At 39.1% G+C, this 19,946-nt stretch overlaps 1 protein-coding gene across 1 annotated transcript in view; it reads right to left on the bottom strand.

Annotated features, from left to right (window-relative positions):
* The window catches only part of Svep1 (sushi, von Willebrand factor type A, EGF and pentraxin domain containing 1), a 179,026-nt gene that overhangs the window by 142,978 nt on the left and 16,102 nt on the right, over nucleotides 1-19,946 (bottom strand). The window contains exons 2-3 of the mRNA XM_027403038.2: nucleotides 4,329-4,584; nucleotides 885-1,061 (exon numbers count right to left, since the gene is read on the bottom strand). Coding sequence (XP_027258839.1) covers nucleotides 885-1,061; nucleotides 4,329-4,584 — 433 coding nt within the window. The remainder of the gene's footprint in view (nucleotides 1-884; nucleotides 1,062-4,328; nucleotides 4,585-19,946) is intronic.

Here is a 19,946-nt window from a genome sequence, read left to right as displayed (position 1 = left end):
CTCCTATGTGCTCTTGGTGGGAAAGAAGTCCCATGGGCATACAGTTTTCCAAACAACACATCACAGAGGTCTTGGAGCTACTGTTTCAGATCTAAATCAATATAAGCAAAGACACAATCCTATACAGAAAAACTACATACTATTTATATATATAAATATATATACATACATATACAAATATGAAATATACTTAAAATACAATGGAGCATACAATATTCCAGAGAACATCTTATCATTGACTGTTAAGGTCTTTTTAGACCATGTGGAGAAGTAAAATTATGAAGGTCAATGGAATAAATTCTGCGTTTCAGTGATGACATGTTCAGAACCTTTTAATTTCCTTTCGGGGAGTCTTGTGACAAGCTAAAAGGCCATAGGGTATGCTGCTGGTTTTGTGATAATCTGACAACTATTTGTAGACCAGGGACTGGAATCCCACTGGTTTCAATCTAATAGACTGAGGCATAGTTTAGTTTCAGGCACCTAGAAGACAGAGTGCCTACAGATAAAAGACCTCAAATCTTCTCCCTCCATGTTCTGAGGCCTGGCAAACTCTCATTCTTTATCCTGTCAGCCTGCTGCCACCACCTCCTCAACAAGTCCATCCTAACCTGATGCAGTGTGAAAAGCCTCATATAAGAAAGACTCCCATGTCTCAGAAGTTGTTTTAGATCAGTCCATAGCCAGCTAACTCCAAAGCACCTCAGGGAACCCACATAAGATCCTTACCACTTCAAAGCTGATGACAGAAGAGCTGAGAGCAAAGGGGTTGTCGAGTAGACTCATGAGCAACCATAAACACTTTTGAAGCTACAGAGTTTCAGGCTCATTTGTTACACAGCAACCGATGACTGATATAGCAGGACCCAAAACCAGAGGCTCACCTGTGCATTCATACTGGAGACCTTTCCCGTAATAGCCCTTCTCACAGATGCATTCAAATTGACCTGTGTGTGTCCCACATTTGCAGCTGGCCATTCGGTCACAGCAGTCTTTCCCAGCTTCACAGAGGTAAGAGCAGTGGGCCATATCCTCTTGGATAAAGCTCCCAGAAGGTAGATCTACAAGGAACATAAGATATAAGAAAATTATTAAAAAATTAACAGTTGATTTTTACATTCTCCAGTCATTACATATCAAGAGCAAGCTGGAGAAAATAGCTCTTCTAATCTGTCTGATTTTCCACTGTTCCCTACCTCCACCCACATGAGTGTGTGTTGTTTGCAGGAGTGCACTCTGGGGGATAGCTTTGGCTGATTCAGTTGTCCCAGTCTGGGACATCATCCTAAGTGCTCCAGGCCACGCAGGGTCAGGCAGAAATGAAGCACTGTAGAGTGGAATCTGCAGATTCAGCAGGTAGTCAACACACTTGGTCCTTCAGGTCATTCCCCATGGGGGCTTCCAACAGCAGCATCTCTGACCTCTGTATGAGGTCAGAAAGCAGTAGCCAGACTTTCCAAATTCTGTTCAAGTTAGAACTAAAACCACAATCCTGACCACTAAGGGCACCAACTGTGGGCTACTGACTCTAGAATAAATAGCATTGTGTCTGTAGTCATTTGTCCAAGAGCATCACCACATAAGCTAAATAACAGCCATAATCCAGGCTGCTTTTCAGTGTTAAGAATAGGAGCACATGTTTTGCAGAAAAAGACAATTATGAGTATTTTAGCCAAGAGCTGAGAGGAAGCATGCCAAGAATCCCTGAGCACAGCCATGCAGAAACAGACATAAGGCAGGGTTAAAGCTGCAGATGACTGAGCCAGGATGGATGGCCTCAAAGAGAGCAAGCTCTAAGTCTATATCTCCAGATGAAAAAGTTAAGAAATCTTAGACTGAATTCCAGTGCTAGGGTCAGGCTGCTAAGTCCAGATACAGGGCTGGGCCCCTAGTAAGAATGCAAGTGGGTGACTGTTGGCAAAACAGTCTGCAGCTGAAGATCTGTGAAGGAGATGAGAGATGGCCTCAAATATGAAATGTCTGACCTTATATTAAGTCTGTATGGCAGCAAGGAACAAAAATTAGAGGAAGGCTTGGTCTCAAGGAAAGGAGATCAGCAAAACAAGGCCTTGCATTAAAACTCCAGCCCAGAAGCCAGGATATGGGTGAGAGGTATACACAATGGTCCCTGGGGATTAGTTCTCAGAAACTGGACCAGAGGTTTTTTGGCAACAGAAGACCTTAGGGAGCAAGAAAAGCCTGACTCTGAAAGTTGGTAAGTAGTATTTGGGGCCAGGGGAGGAGTAAGTGGAAATCTATGCCACAACCTGAGACTACTGAGAGTGTTCACAAACAGATGGTCTGGGAGGGAGCCTAAACAGATCCATCCAAATTGAAGACTATGGAAAAGAGGACATTAGATTCACTTCTGATGTCATACCTTCTCAGTAAGAGACTCTTCTGGAGAATCAACCAAAGTATGACACATTCTATATGTGAGTTTAGTGTAATAAATGTGGCACCTTGCAAGTCCAGTGTGTGATAGATAGTAAAACAACCTTTTCCTTAAAAGCCTTTTCTGACCTTATTTCTTCACCAAATAACTTTAGGGCAGAGTCACAGGTCCCATAAGGCAGAGAACAATTGGACTAGAGATTAATTTGATACAACATCTATAGATCACAACGCCCATAACTTCATACTCTGATCTAGTAACACCCACTATCCCCAACTCTAACCCTTCTGCTTCCCCAGCCAGCATGCCACTTTATCTAAGAAAGGAGAAACAAAGGAAGTGCCAGTTACTTCTGGCCACCTGCTAGACACTGAAGCCATAGTAAGATACAGAGATTTTATTCTCTTGAGAAAACTGTGGTACATATAATTACATAATTCCTATTATGAAAGAGGAGAGGGTTGAAGCCAAGACTGGATTGCCTGAAGCAATTAATAACAAATAACCCATTGTCATTTATATACAATAAGTAATTGATAGCAATAAAAGTAGTTATTGAGACTTTAAGTGTGCCATCGGTAATTTCTTATTATATTTATTTAGTGTGTGTGTATGTGGGCATACGTCGGTCCCTTTTTTTCACCATGTGGGTCCTGGGGATCACACTTAGGCTATCTTAGCAGCAAGCACCTTTTACCCAATGATCCACCTTGTAGGCCTCATCAGCAATTTTCTAGTTGCTTTTTTATTCCCGCAGCAAGCCTGTGAAGTAAGTACTACTCTCATTCTCTATTCCATTGGCCAGAAACCTAAGAAGTGTTAAAAGACAGATAATTTACCCCCAAATTACTCACTTAGTAGATGATGAAACTAGGATCCAAATCCAAGAATTCTGAATTTTTATGACTTAACTCTTAAAATTTAACTTCAGTTATAGGCCTACGACTTAAATCTAAGCCTGGTTTTCCTCCCTACACTCACCCACCCTCCCCACTTCCAAGCCCTGCTTTAAGTTCCTCTCCTTTCTCTAAGAGTCTTACCACCAATAAATTTAACTAGTACCCTCACCCCTACCCCCAGAGAGTCTAACCCTTTTTATTAGATTCATAGCAATAGCCTGATAGTCCACTCAAAACTGTTTTGGAATTTCACCAGGGATAACCTGTTTTTTTGTTTGTTTTTTGAGCCTCAGGCAGTGCAAGTCTATTGCTATGATTCCTACTTATGCCAAATTTTTCACTCTAGTACCTGCCAGGATCATGCCCAATTTGGCACATGGCTAAATCTCTTGTCAGCTCCTCACCGTCTGTGTTCTTTTCTCCTGGCTTAAATTACAACGGGCAAGTCCATCTAACTGAGAACTGTACACCTAATATTCATGTGCATGGCGCGTAAAGGACTCTGATGAGTACATTTGCTAATTTTCCTCCCCCTTTAGGACTGACGCTCTTATGACAAAAGCCATTTATCTCCTAGTTGTCAGGGCAAGAAGCGTGTGTCAAGTGTTTAGCGTTCTGGCGAGATTCAATGCTCATGTCTCAGAATGTTTACTCCGTCTGTCCAGATAGCTGTAAATGCGATCTCAGTGAAGACTTTCCACTCCGTGTGTGGCCTCCAAACACACCTCAATTCATCCTGTGGATCTAGGTGGGAACATATGGATGTTCTAGGGAAAATGTATCACAGCTGTTAAGAAACAAAGCAAAACAAGCTTGCTGCCAGGTCAGCATGCCATCTCCGGGCAGTTCAGAGTATCTTATGACACCCAAAGCAGTCACAAGCCAAGAGCCGTGTGAGAGCTTGAAATTACTCTTCAATGAGTTTCATGTATCTAGAGAGAGAGAGAGAGAGAGAGAGAGAGAGAGAGAGAGAGAGAGAGAGAGAGAAACAAAAAACATTTCAAGGTACTTGTAATGCTATTAGTTTCCATTACCTTCATGCAATGCCCTTCGAGCCAAAGCCTCGAATTCTTCAAAACTGTGGAGCAGGTAGCAGTGTTCCTCCTTCGGGGTAGAAGCCATGTCATTCAGTTCCCGGATATTCCCTTGCCAAATCCCGAATGTGAAGATCTCCACTCCAAAGTCCCGCAGCGATGCTGCAATGGGTCTGGGGTCTCCCCCATTGGAATAGCCATCGGTGATGAGAAATATGACTTTGGTGGAGTTTTCTCTAGAGTGACGAAGGATTTGCTGTAAGGACACAGGGAAGATGCAGTGTGAGTAGCGCCAGCCCCTCTGCTTCCTTTCCTGGCTAAGGCAGGTACGCGAGAAACAGCCGTCAGTGAGAGAAAAATAGAAATAGGCACAGACTGGGATCTGCAATGGCCTCACAGAGGCGAAATGAACCGCAAAACTCTGTAAAATGTGTCATCATCAACATCGTTATAACCACATCACCATCATCCTTATGGCTGCTGAGCTTGTCAGTGAAGAACAAGGGTTTACAGTGATTCAATAATTACCACTTTTTGTGAAGCTAATCTATCAGTTCTCCAGACCTGGAAACGTGAACCAATGCTGAGTTCTATGCATCTACATCGCACCTATCTCTCTATCTAAACCACCCCCAACCTCACTAGAAAAATTCATCAGAAAGTGTCTTTTCCAGGGTTTATGATGGCTGACCTCTTTCCTATATTTGTTTTTCCACAACTCCTTCAAAAATGTAGAATTGATCCAATTCTTCATCTTTTTGGACCACCCAGGATTCACATAAAATCAGCAGGTTTTGGCAGCATCCTATCTTCGTGAGAAAACATGGAACCACGAACGCTGACATTTGAGCTTTATTGTTTTAGGACAGGTCATTCTGTTTTACAATGTGTGTAACTCCTTTGCCATGGACAAGGGCAAAAATGAAGTTTTACCACTCCATTGCCAGGGATGCTTTACAATATCACACCTCATAGGCACAAGAACTCCAGGCATGCATTTAGTAGTGCCATCCAATTTTCTATTGTGGCTTTTCCCTAGAATTTTGTGGGAAAGGCAAGGAAGTGTCAGGATACATTTTCTAGCAAGATCTTAGGAGGCAGCTTGGTTGATTAGGTAATAATGGGAAAGCCACTTCCTGTTTTCTAGAAGGTGGGCTAGATAGGAACAATTATACCCTATATTTTGTCAAAATTAAAATGAGATATGATGTGAAAGATAAGTTTGATTTCATTTACTTCAGTAGATTTTTTTTCAAATTATAAGAACAGTTTCTGTATAAAGGAAAGTCTATCACTAGATAATCAATGGGTGCTGCTTATAATTGAACTATTCTTTGATTCGTGAGCAGCAACTAAAGCTGCCTAACCTGAATTTAAAAGAAAATCAAACTGAAAACAACCCCAGGAACCATCTAGAACACCAGCAGTTTGAGAAGAGGTGTTTAAATATGTTAACCCCACCTCCTCCCGCCAAGAATCAAGTCCAGCAATGCAAGCTAGATCAGATGGGAGCCTAGAAAGACAGGCACAGAAGGCCTGTGTGTGTGACAGAGCAAGATACATAATGTTAGCAGACATTCCTCAAATACACACCAGGGCCTCAATCAACAGCCTTCACTGTCTTGGGTCTTACAGTTTAAAAAACCACCCACTTGATGAAGGACAAGTGGTCTGGCATGAATGCACGACAAGCATGAGACTTTTCTAATCCCCAGACAAGAGACTCTAGGGAGAAGGGGAGGGAAAAGTCTAGAGAAAGGAGATGTTATGCTCTTGGGTAAGACCCTGAAGTCTGTACCAATCTCTCTACCCACCCAGTTAAGTCACAGAGAAGATGACAGATAGACACCTCTTGAGGCACAGAGTCACAGATCCTCTTCCGTTTGGATATTCTGGATGGCAGCATGACCATGAATGAGACCATTGTACAACTCAGAAAATAGAAGTGAAGAGATCTGAGGTGTGAACATTTCTCAGGCAGCTTTGCAAAAGGAAGAAAGAGGAGGAATTCTAAACATGACTCAGTTGTAGAAAGTGAAATACTGGAAACTTGTACTCTGGAGTTTTCTTGGATGCCCATAGATGGCTGGCCTCATTTCTTCATCAGGTGGAAAGGCATATCAGAGAAAAAGTTCCAGCCTGGGGGTAGAGCTCATGGCTAGTATGACCCACACATGGGCTCCATTCTCAATACGACACTGAAGAAATGTCCACAGAATGTGCATTCCACTCAGCATTAGTTGTCCAGTAAGAAACACACAGTTTCTCATCCCAGTGGGATCTCGTGGCATCTTGGGAGGTAAGTAGAGTCTCATTTGGACCTCTACATCTCCACACATTTACAGGACAGGAGATGAGGTTTAGGGAGGAGAGGGAAGAAGGTGACTTAGCACAGCTCATAGGGTGTTCAGAGTGGCAGCTGGGTGTTTCAGGGGTAAGGGCCGTTTCAGTGAGAAGTATGGTTGTCTCCCAGTGAGATCCACTGAGGGCAGACAACACCCCCAGTCAACAGCTTCCAGGAAACAGCAGCTTCTCTTTTGCTCAAGAGAAAGCCTCAGTGATTTCTCTTCCATATGTCAAACCTACTCATATATTCTCTTGCAAATGCTTGTTCTAAAAATTCTTAAATTCACTTTGAATTTTGTTTTACTTCAGTGAATGGTAGAGAGTACCTTCATTTTTAGTCAACTGGAGAATTATTTCCCCCACATGATTCACTGACTGAGCCTATTCTTTTCTGTTTTATTCTTCTGGTTGTCTGTTCTTGTTAATACCATAGAGCTTGAGGTACTATTTCTTTATAATTTTTATACTTGGAGAGGAAATTTTAACCATCTTTTTTTTCTTTTTAGAAGTATTTGTGGTTAGACTTAAATGTTTCCTTTGCCAGCTGAGCTTGAGAATCGCTTGTGAAAGTCTTTTCTAAATTCTGTTTGACCCAGTGATTTCCCTTCTAGGAATCCATTCCAAACACACACATACACACACACACACACACACACACACACACACACACACACACACACACACAAACTCAAGGACCAGCCCCAGTAGAAATGAGCTGGCTGCAGTCTTTAAATACCATTACCCATTAGAAGGTGGCAGAAATTTGTGAAGGAAGTGTTTGATTTCTATCCGAGGACAGGAAATGTACAACACAGGCTGGGGTTTCTCATGACAGGAAACAAAGAAGTCTAAGGACTATCAGAGACAAACTGAAGAAACCAGAGGCAGCTGTGAGGTCCCTTTTGCAGGCCAATGAAGGGTAGCTTGGGTATAGATGAAGATGAGAAACTGAATGCCCTTAAGTGCCTCACTCACATTTAATGTATACATATGAGGGGTGTGTGTGTTTACATTTGTAGTATATATATACATTAAAGGGTAAAGTTCTACAAGCATAAACAATAATTTTAATGGGCTTACACACTCATTTGGACACATATTACTCAGTACTATTTCTGGGGAAAAGCCCAATTATCTGTTTAGAATGACATGAGGCAATTTGTTTATAAAATTCTATTTTTCCATGTTCTGAAGACAAGCTTCCAGAAGGCAGTGGGTTGTGTGTGCACCATCTTTGCTCTTCACCATGAGCAAAAATAGAGATAGAGACCTGTTTTTTCTAGTTCCATTTAAAAGTCTCAATTGCATCTCCAAAGACACTCTACAATGTCCACAATCAGTTTGAATGGCCATTAGTGAGGTCATGGCAGCTAACTGTAAGCGAGACACTGGAAATATGAAAATAATGATGAAAAGGGAAAGAGAGGAGAGTAGATTTTCGTTTACATTATGGTTCTTTTTATCATGCTATAAAGAGTAGTGTATGAGTAAAGTAGGTGCTCATAAATGTTTGTGCAATGCACAGAGTGGGTAAACTCTGGGATACTGGAGTGAGTTGGTCTTGAGTAAATAGTAGGAAGGTGAGTGTGCAAATATGTGTACTATTTACACAAGAAATACTCTAGGAGGAGTTGGAAAGAGGTAATAGAGGGTAGATATGGTCAATAAACATTGCTTAAATATATGACTATTTTGAAGAATAAAAATCATTTAAAATAATATAACATTTAATTTTCTTTTTGTGCCTTCCAAAACGAACAAATCCTTTCCTGGAATGTTAGCCTTAGGTGACCCTAGTGTCTTTCCTTCACATCTGTATGGACTTAGCACATCCTTCTCACAGTTACTGCTCATCAGCCACACAGACTTTAAGCTGGTTGGGAGGCAGAGTGATGGTTTATTGGTTAAGAGCATTGGGTGATATTGCAGAAGGCCTAGGCTTAATTCTCAGCACCCACATGACGGCTCAAAACCATTTATCACTCCAGTTCCAGGAAATCTGATGCCCTCTTCTGATCTCCACAGGCACCAAGGACGCATGAATATCAAACACTTGTATATACAAAGAAAAATAATAAAGCTAAAAACAAACAAACAAACAAAACCTTAAGTTGTGATTCTGCTATTTTCTCTTTGCAGGGACACTGATGAGTATTTCCAGGAGCCATCAGCTCTGTTGGCAAGCCAATACATAAAGCTGAACATAACAAGAATGATGGCAGGACTAGTGGTCTAGGCAGAGTATTACACACCATCTGGGGTTGGAATGTGCCTTAAAGATGGAAGAGGGAGGAGGTATTACTGAATATAATTTACAGCTCTCCCCATTTATTTACCCCATTATTCTTGAATTAAAACATGATTCAATAAAACATTTTTTCATACCAGGACTTCAGAGCCAAATGGGTCTGTGATAATAGCTGGGGAATGTGGTAGAAGTTTGACAATTTTCTTTTGTGTTTCTGAAATACTAAAAAATGCTAAAGATTTTTTTGGGGGTCCAAAATACTGAATGAGACAAAGGATTTACTGCCAAAGGGAAAAAAAAAAAGAAGGACATGGATTCTGTATGGCAAAAGGTTATCACCATCTGCATTGTATCAAGCCTCTGATTTGCTTGTATAAACAGCTGGCAAGAAAAAGAGGCTTCCCAAGTCCAGCAATAGTCATCAGAATGATAAAAATGCAGGATTGTGCAATTCAGGTTTAACAGGGAGATCCATCATCCTTACACAAGACTGCACTCCCCACTTGCACCCCTACCCAAAGCATTCTGTCCTCCAAAGAGCAGTTGCAAAAATGCTTTGGAAACAAAAGGAGGTGACAATAAAAGCAGGAGACACTTTCTCCTGAACCCTGGTTTTTAAACTACAGAACACAACATGAGCCACTTCGAGAACCAAACTGCAACTGCCCATTATGGCCAGCCTGTCCCAAGGATGCCATCTAGAGAAGGTCATTAGTCACTCTTTAATGACTTCATACGGTGAACAAATCCACCCTGTGACATGTCTGAGGACCTCTTCGCCATGGAGCAGATTATTATAGCAAGTCAGAGTTTCCACTTGATTTCTACATGGTGTTTTTTCTTGCTGGGAACCATGAAGCACAAACCGAGCACTGGAAGATACATTGGGACTCCCTCACCTTCATGTGCCAACTTTCTTTGAGTTCCAGCTATTAGTTCCATTTTATACTGTCTGATACTCTCTGGGAATTTTTCTTTATGTACATTCTGGAGTTTATAGGAAAAGAAATTTCTTTGTTGATTCACCATCTTCTGGATGTCACCCATTCTAGTTTTTCTTCTCCTTCTTTTTCATTATGATCTCATATTAATGCCCTCTGGGTCCAGTGGGAGCATCTCAAGCCTTTTGAATATCCTTTTTGCTGACTCTTTTTTGTTTAATGGTATTATTTTAGTCCCTTCTACCTTGATATATATATATATATATATATATATATATATATATATATATATATATATATGAAATTCTCAAAGAATACATTTTTAACATAATAAAAGAATTGAGGTTAGAATTGTACTTTATCTTTTTAGCTTCAATATTTCTTTATCTTGCTCAGTTATCTCTCCATTCCATTCCTTTCAGTTTTTCAGCCAGCTTTGTCTTAATTCCAGTCTGTCCATTTTTCACTTCTCTGAATCTGTTTTTATTTGTTTAGGGCATACAGCAAATGCATACTAGGATTTAGTTCTTTTTTTTTCATAGTGAATTCTTATATTCTATCTATATCTTCCACTCCATCTTTATAATACCTGTTAGAGAATAACCAAAGAAACCAGAGAGAGCCAATGGCCTGTTCCTCTTGTTTTGCTTATCTATGAACAAAGGTATAGTGACAAACCATTTGTCACTAACAATAAATGTGTGGGAGAAGTAAGTGCTTAAAGCTCAGGGCTATCAATGTTCCTATCTATTATTATTGTCATTATGACCATTATCATCATTGTTAAAATAAGCTGATGACTGAGCCAAGTGACCGTGAAGAGGGTTATAAGTAAGCTACCTGCTGTGTTTGCTTGAAAGCAGATGAGCTAGGTCAGCTCTTTCAGGGGAACTTTCTGTTCTGGTTGGCAGTTGTCCTAGTCAGCTTTCTATTGCTGTGATAAGACACCATGACCAAAAGCAACTTTGGGAGGAACGGCTTTATCTCAGTTTACAATTTATATTCTATCATGGAGGGAAGCCAGGGCAGAAACTCAAGCAGGAACCTGGAAGCAGGAACTGAAGCAGAGGCCATGAAAGAGAACTGCTGACTAGATTGCTTTTCATTTGCTCAGTCTGCTTTCTTCTAACACCTGAGACCAACTGTCCAGGGGGAGCACCGTGTACAGTGGACAGGATGCTCCCACACCAACCATGAAATAAGAAATGTCCCACAGACATGCCTATAGGCCAATCTGATGGAGACATTTTCTCAGCTAAGATTCTCTCTTTTCAAGTGACCCTGGCTTGTGCCAAGTTTACAAAAACTTAGCAGCATAGCAGGTTATCTGTGTGTCAACACAGTGACATTTGCCACATGTGACTGTTGAGCACTTGGGTCTATTGCAGCTGGGAACCAAATTGGTAATTGTCCTTAATTTTAATTAATTTCTATTTAAGTAGACAAACATGGCTAGAGGCTACAGGATTGGCCAGTGCTGACCAGGAGAACTGTATTTTCCCTCCAGGACAAACAAACACAGAAAATCTAGAGCAGGTTTCTTATATTCTGCAAATGAAAGAAAGGCAATATGAACTTGAGGATCTAGAAGTATATTCCATGCAGTGCTACAGTAAGAAGAAATCCAAAATATTCAAAAGGTTAATGAACTTTTATGCTTTTCAATGAATACAATATGAATAAAATTAAGTAATTCATACAATAAACTATATAATTTTAATTTTAATGATGTTTGTTTATTGATTTCCTGGGGCATGGGTGTGCCCTGGTGCATGTGTGGAAGTTGCAGGATAACTTACAAGAGTTGGTTCTCTTCTACCACGTGGGACATGGGGACTGAGCTAGGATCATCAGGTACGGTGGTAAGCACCTTTCCTCACTGAACCGTCTCACCAGCCCTAAATTATTTATCTTGAGACAAAAGTAGAAACTTCGATCAACTATAAAACCTCAGCAGATCCCAAGTAGATACGGAATAAACTAGTGATTCAGTTTTTTTCACCATTACATAAGATTGTTTTTGGAAAGTCTAAGATTCTAAGACATATCATTAGAAAGTGCTACTTTGTTTTGTTACTCCTCTCTCTCTCTCTCTCTCTCTCTCTCTCTCTCTCTCTCTCTCTCTCTGTGTGTGTGTGTGTGTGTGTGTGTGTGTGCGTATTCAGCATTAGAAAACAAGGAAAAACATACACTTCATCTTTATCAAACATGTTTTAGTGACCTTAAAAGATAGAGAAAATGTATAGATATCCAACTAGAAGGAGAAAGATAACAAGAAACTAGGTGTGTGTTTTGACCAAATCAAACAAAGGCAATGAAAGAAAGAAAAAAAAAAAAGAAGGAAGCAAGGAAGGAATGGAAGGAGGGAGGGTAAGCAGGCTATTGGTAGAATGTGCCAAAATACTTAGTTTTATTAATGCCAAAGTATAGTAACTTAAATAATAATAAAAACCATTCTTTTTTTTGACTTCTCACATGGTTATGGTTATTTAAATATTTTAAAGTTATTAAACGTGTAAAGAAGCAGAGACTGCTCGAAAAGACCCATAACGTGGAATGTCATTTGAGAAAGTTATCAAAGTCTTACATTTTCACACAATTTTCCTTTAGTGTTTACAGTTATGAATGTCATGAGTAAATAGTCATGGACACACGCACAAATAATCAAAAGGTGTTGCATCTCAGAGTAATTTGAAATAATAAATAAATCAGAAGCTATTAATTCTAGCAAGATAATACCAATCACAGAATGCCATCACCATAAGTGAGCACTGAAGTGTGAACATACTGTACTTGTGTAAATATATGTGTGTAAACATATGTTTGAGTATGGCTGACATCACACACATCAAAAATACAACTATCTCCTAATATTATATTTAGGGAATTTTTATTTACTTCTATCATGTAGAGTTGCATTATTTCCATATTTTTCTTTACCTCATCTCTGTGCTTTCCCCAGAAAATGTCATTTGAGTCTCACCTACAAGTCAATGGCTCCTAGGCCTATATCAAATTCAACTCCAAGATTCCCCCACATGAAACTCCAAGATTCCCCTAGTGGGCATCTCTGCCTGAATGTACCACAAAGTCTTCTAAACCCAGTAAATTCAATTCATGCATAAATAAGGGTTCCCATAATCTGTCTTCAATACCTTAATATGACCCCATGCCTCTTGTCTTTCAAGATTAAAATCCTGAAGTAACCTATGGTGCCTTTGTTCTATTCTGTCACTTTTAGTGGCCACTCAAACCAATGCATTTCACCCAGGTTACCTGCCTACCTCTTAGTCTCATTGTCTCAGTCTTGTTCTAGGCACTTGTTTAAGCATCTCTAGATGAAGAAGTTTTTCAAATCTGTCTTCTGACCTGCCATTAAGGTTATTTTTCAGAAATCCAATGCAATCTTGTTTCAAACTTTCAATATTGTCAGTCTGCCTGTAAAGTGACACGCAAATTCTTTTCCAGGTTCTTTTACTATCCAGTCTAAATAATCCTTCCAGCCACTTCCCTTTCCCACATGCCTGCCTCTTTTTTAGTTTACCATGCTACCTCCTCACTTTGATTTAGCTATGCCATCCCAGTTGGGGCTATTGGAATAGAAAATATTTTCTTATCGTTTTAGGGCCTGAAAATTCCTCATAACTCCTTTTCACCTTTTCAATATCTCCCATCTTTTACTAGTTTATCAGAGTTTAGATTCAAAGTTCACCTCATAGAAACTTCTAATTCTTCTGCCATAAAACAAACCCATCTTGGCAACCCTGTTCATTTTTCATCATTCTAACTCTATCAAATTAAGATTGATGCTTGTATTTCTGGCTGTGTCCTAAAGTAGACTTCAATGTGAAAAATTAACCTTACATTCTTACTCTGTTGGTGACTAGGAGCCATGCATGGTGACATATTTCTGTAATCCAGAATGGGGGTAGAAAGGTCAGGAGTTCAAAAGCAGCCTGAGTTACACCAAACCATGTCTCCAGACTAACATGAAAAGTTGCAAATAAATCAATAAATATATGCTATAATTTTTCTCTCTATATGTTCAATGTGCAGGATAAAATAATAAAACTGTCAGAGTGAATCTCATTGTGCTCTTCTGAACTGAAAATTGACAAATATTATCTTCAAGCTTATTTCAGCTATATTCATATTGTGTCTCTATAATGCACCAGACACTGTGTTGAATGTTATCTAAAATTGTCCTTGCAATTTGGTGAGAGAAAGGGAACACAAACCAAATGGGACAAAAATATGAGAAGTGTAAGTGAATTTTTTTTTTAGCAATGGAGCTTTCCCATTAATCTTATGGTTTCAAATGAATCATATTTAGTATGTCTCATTTATTGTAAGTATGTACTCAACATTCACAGGCTGAAATTCTAGAATGGGAAAAAATGTTGGCTCTGGGAGTCTTTAGGCTCTTTGTGACAGTCTGGCCTAAGCACGAGGAACCAGAGGGTCAGAGGAAAACTTACTCTCAGATTTATGTGTCCAGAGTTCATCCACCCACATACATGCCTTAGTTATTAAATAAGGACATGTATCAGTTTGAAATGGACCATGGGGACAGTACAACCAAATTAGAAAATGGTGCAGAGGAGTTGACAAGTAGCAGACATAATTCAGACTACAAAACAATAGAACAAAACAAATTTACAAGGACCAAACAATTGCCTACTCATGCCAACCTCCAACATCCATTCTTTCCAGATCTAGAGGTCCAGAAAATCTTAATGGTAAAGGCAGAGACATCAGAATACCAAACGCCCTATCACAGGCAAGCACACTGGTAACCTAGCACAGGCAAGCACACTGCTAATTTACCTTTAGATAAATACCAAATTAAACTCCAATGTTGATGCTGTAAAACACTCCATAAAACAACTACAGTCCAGCAGGCAAGATGGCTCAGTGAGTAAAGGTGCTTGCGGCCAAACCTGACAGATTCAGTTCAGTCCACCAGACTCCACATGGTGGAAGGAGAGAACCTACTCCTCCTACAAGTTGTCCTCTGACATCCACATATGCATCAAGGCACCCCACATACAATATAGGAACAATAATAGCAAATGATAAATTAATTATATGTCTATATATTATTACCAAATATCATTTAGTGCTCAAAATTCATTCATGTGACTCACATTGCAAAATCAAACAACAAAGACAATCTCAAGTGCTACAAATATCATTGGCAAGTGACCATACATTTATAATTTTGCAAATGAATTAAACAAAGAATAGAAGAATGTTTACTTAATAAGACAAATAAGATTTGTGATAAAATTAATGGCCAAAATAATGCTCAAAGCACTCTCATTAAATTCAAGAAAAAGACAAAAAGTTCCCATTATTGAAGAGTGAGAATACCATCTAATACGATGGGGAAAAAAAAACATAAATCTAGTAATAAAAATATCCTATTTCAGAAGAAAGGAAATCAAGAAAAAGAAATAGTGAAAGATGTTGAGAAAAATGTATGCACAAGTATTTTAATTATAAAATGTTATAGTAACAAGTGACCATGAGTAGATTTAACAAATCAGTGATGGGCTGGGAATGCAACTCAGAGGTACAACAGTTGTCGAGTATGTGTTAGGTCCTGGGTTCCATCCTTGATACCACAGATATACAAAAGACACACTGTGAGAAGTTCAGTCATGGTTATGTCTATATGATAACATATACTTGAAACATGCTGTTTAGGAGATGAGCTTCTTGTATGGGAAAATGTTTGGTATCCAACATCAGAAGTAAAAACTAATACATATAAGTATCAATGAATTCACACAAATATAAAGAAGGATAAGAATTCAAAACTATGCTTCATCTAAAAGCTACAAAAGGCTATATTATTTTCATAAGGAGGTTAGGCATAAGTACTAGTTAATTAAAAATTCATGGCTACCACTGAACGAAAGACATCTTCATTTTAAAGATCGTCTTAGGTTACAGGTTATTAGGAAATAACACTGTGCTGCCTAATTTTCAAAGTCAAACACAGCACTTTCTTTTTTATTATTACATTTGCTTCTTGACCATTTCAAACATGTATATAACACATTCTGATCATGCTCATTTTTAAGATTTAAAATTTTTTCAAAAGATGCCTTAATCACAATTGGTGGTTCATAAGGATTGAATATCTACTTAGTAGGCTGAAACAAAGTGGGAGGTATATTGGAAGCTTGCACAGAGGAATATCTTTCCCAGCCCAAGGTCAGGGAGAAAGAAGAGACAAGAGGTCTCTAGGAATAGAGGTGGCTACTCCCTTCAGTCTTCCACCCGTGTTCTGTTTCTAGGCAACACAGCATGTCGTCCAGTCCTCTCTGCACATCCTTACTCAGTTAACTTACATTGGTGGGATGCCTATGTCCTGTGCACGACTCTATATTCCCTAATCACTGGTAAAACAAAGCCAAAACAAAACAATAAAACAAAACTTTACCCTCTTTGGGCTCCTTGTGCCCTAGTCCAAATTGCTAGGAGGAAAACCAAAAGAGCCATGTCAACCTCTGAGAGATGGATAAAGCCAGAGAAAGGAAACCTCCATGGGTGGCCAAGAAGGGAGGAGGGTGGGTGGTGGTTCTCAGTGAAAGGGAAGAAGTAACAATGCTATGCTTAGATGTTTCCAGTAGGTAAAATGATAGAGAAATTTATCAGGCCAACTCTCCTTCTCAATGAGCATCAGACACCGGGCAGCATGGTGTGCAAGTTGGGAAAATTCAAGTGTGAGAATATTTCTGAGAAACTATAGAAGTATCATCTATGATCCAAAAGTCATTAGGAAAGAAATTATGCATTTTATGAGATATTTTAATAACCAGAAATGAAAACATCAGCAGGTGTTTAGGATGTATGAAAGATACAGGAAATCTAATTGTTCAATTAAAAATATGTGGGTTTCAATGTTAGTCTGCAACACTTCAGAAAGCCAGAGCAATTTTAAGTCAAATCCACAAAGAAATGGAAAACTCAGAGGAACAAGGATTGAAGGGAGACTTTTAAGTTCATGAACTTATGATGTATTTTATTTGTTATAGTTACGTAAATTTATTTTTAAAAACACATTTAATTTGTGACATTTATTAGCATTCCAAGTAAATGATATTTGGAAGTTTGTTGTATTTTTTTCTTCTTCATACTTGCTTGTACAAATAATCACATTAATTAAACATGGAGCAAAGTACTCTGTTTATATCTTTAAAAAGCAGAAATTAAACCCCAAATGATTTAGGGTTGAATTTTATTCATGGATTAGATGCTGCATTATGAGTGCAGGATCCTTAATCTGAGAATCTGACATTCAAAATGGTACAAAATAGGGATGTTTTAGCACCAACTTGATGCCATGAGTGGAAACTTCCAACAATGAAACTTCTGTCCACAGAAAAAAATCATTGACACTATTCTATAAAATGTCCTTCAGGCTATGTGTACATAAAAACTAGATAAATGTCATGCTTAGACTTAAGTCCCATCTCCAATATATCACATTGTACATGTAAAAATATTCCAAAATTAAAAATAAATTCTGAAGTGCCCAAAGATTTCTGGTCCTACTCAAAATGGTCTTAATTGTCAATGACAGACTATTGTGGTATTAACATTCAATCATTGCCGGATGTTGGTGGCACATGCCTTTAATCCCAGCACTTGGGAGTCAGAGGCAGGCAGTTCTCTGTGAGTTTGAAGCTAGCCTGGTCTACAGATTGAGTTCCAGGACAGGTTCTAAAGCAATACAGAGAAACCCTGTCATGTAAAAGAAAAACAAACAAACAAAAAACAAAATAAATAAACAAAAAACCAAAAGCAAAACATTCAATCATCATTTAAAGTTGCTCAAAGGTGCAGACTTTTAAATTATCTTGAGTGTAATGTTGTCTCTAAGGGACTAAATAACCTGCACAATTCACTTGCGCACATACCTTTAGAACAATGAGTGCTCCTTAAGAAATGCTATAGAGACTTGGGGAGATAGTGTAGTGGATATGAAGTAGAGCATGAGTTCAGATCCCCAGAACCCACATAAAAGTTGGACTCAACAGCTACTGCCTGAAATCCCAGTGCTCCTGTGGTGAGAAAGGAGGCAGAGACATGACACACTCCTGAGTCTGGTTGGTGATGAGACCACATCTCAAGCAAAGTAAAAGATAAGGACCAACATCTGAAGTTTAGTGCTGATCTTGGATTAGTTAAACCTGAGAATTCAAAAATGTAGACAAGTTTCTTCCTTCCCTCTCTGCCGCCCTGACCACTCCTGAGCCCTACTCCTGCCCAAGGTCTCCATCACCCCAGGATCTCTCAGGGCCTTCGCCTGCAAAGAGTGGACCTGCCCAGACAGGAAGCACCTCCATGAGTCTGGAAATACCTCACTCTTCCTTCCCCCTCCACTGCCCTGACCTCTCCTGAGTGAGGAGACTACCAGGAGAGGCAAGACCATCCATAGCTACAGACATTGAAGTTTTGGCCCACACACACCACTGGGTGACAAGAGGATATAGAGAGACCCCACCTGCACCCACTGGAAGAAGAGATGGGAAGAAGGCAGAATAAGAACACACTCAACAGAAAGACCAATATGACACCACCAGAATCTAGGGACTCCACACCAGCAAGTTCTGAAAAGCACAACACAGAGGAATAAGAGACAGCCTTAAAAATCTACTTTATGAAGATGTTCAAGACCCTTAAAGAGGAAACAAGAAAATCTCTTAAAGAAATAGAAGAAAAAACAAGCAAAAATTCAAGAAATAAGGAATTCTCTTAAAGAATCTAAAGAAAAAAACAACCAAACAAGTGAAGGAAGTACTGGAAACACTTCAAGGCATAAAATCTGAAATAGAAACAACAAACAAAACACAGAAAGAAGGGATGCTGGAAATACGAAGGCTGGATAAAAGATCAGGACCTAAGGATATAAGTATAACCAATAGATGGAAGAGAGAATCTCAGTTGTTGAAGACTTGCTAGAGGATATACAGTCATCAACCAAAGAAAATCTCAAGTCCAACAAATCTCTAACACAAAATATCCAGGAAATATGGGACACTGTGAAAAGGCTGAATCTAAGAATAATAGGTATAGAAGAAGGTGAAGAAATAGAGCTCAAAGGTACAGAAAACATATTCAACAGAGTCATAGAAGAAAACTTCCCCAACCTACAGAAGGATATGCCTATGAAAGTACAAGAAGCATACAGAACACTAAATAGACTGGATCACAAAAAGAACTCCCCTCTCCACATAATAATCAAAACACCAAGCTTACAGAATAAAGAGAAAATATTAAGAGCAGCAAAGGAAAAAGGTCAAGTAACATATAAATGCAGACCTATCAGAATCACACCTGACTTCTCAATGGAAACTTTGAAAGCCAGAAGGTCCTGGATAGATGTCCTACAAACACTAAGGGAACATGGATGCCAACCCAGACTAATGTAATCAGCAAAGCTTTCAATCACTGTAGATGGAGAAAACAAGATATTCCATGACAAAACCAGATTTAAACAATACATATCCACTAATCCAGCACTACAGAAAGTCCTAGAGGGAAAACTCCAACCCAATGAAGATAACTACACTCACAAAAACAGGTAATAGATAATCCAACTTCACCAACACAAATTTGGAGGGCGAAATCCACACAAATGACACCACCAACAATAAATCCAAAACAAACAAGAACCAACAATCAATGGACATTAAAAACCTTCAACATCAATGGTCTTAACCTGCCTATAAAAAGATACAGGTTAACAGAATGGATACAAAGACAGAATCCATCCTTCTGCTATTCCCAAGAAACACACCTCAACTTCAGAGACAGGCATTACCTCAGAGTAAAGGGTTGGGAAAAGATTTTCCAATCAAATGGTCCAAGAAACAAGCTGGTGTAGCCATCCTAATGTCTAACAAATTAGACTTTAAACTAAAAATCAATCAAAAGAGATGAAGAAGAACATTTCACACTAATCACAGGAAAAGTCCATCAAGATAAAGTCTCAATCCTAAACATCTATGCCCCAAATACAAAGGCACCCACATTTGTAAAAGAAACATTACTAAAGTTCAAACCACA

Source organism: Cricetulus griseus, chromosome 2, assembly GCF_003668045.3.
Source record: "Cricetulus griseus strain 17A/GY chromosome 2, alternate assembly CriGri-PICRH-1.0, whole genome shotgun sequence".
NCBI lineage: Eukaryota > Metazoa > Chordata > Mammalia > Rodentia > Cricetidae > Cricetulus > Cricetulus griseus.
The sequence above is the reverse complement of the archived record's forward strand: the minus strand, read 5'-3'. Positions and strand labels throughout refer to the sequence as shown.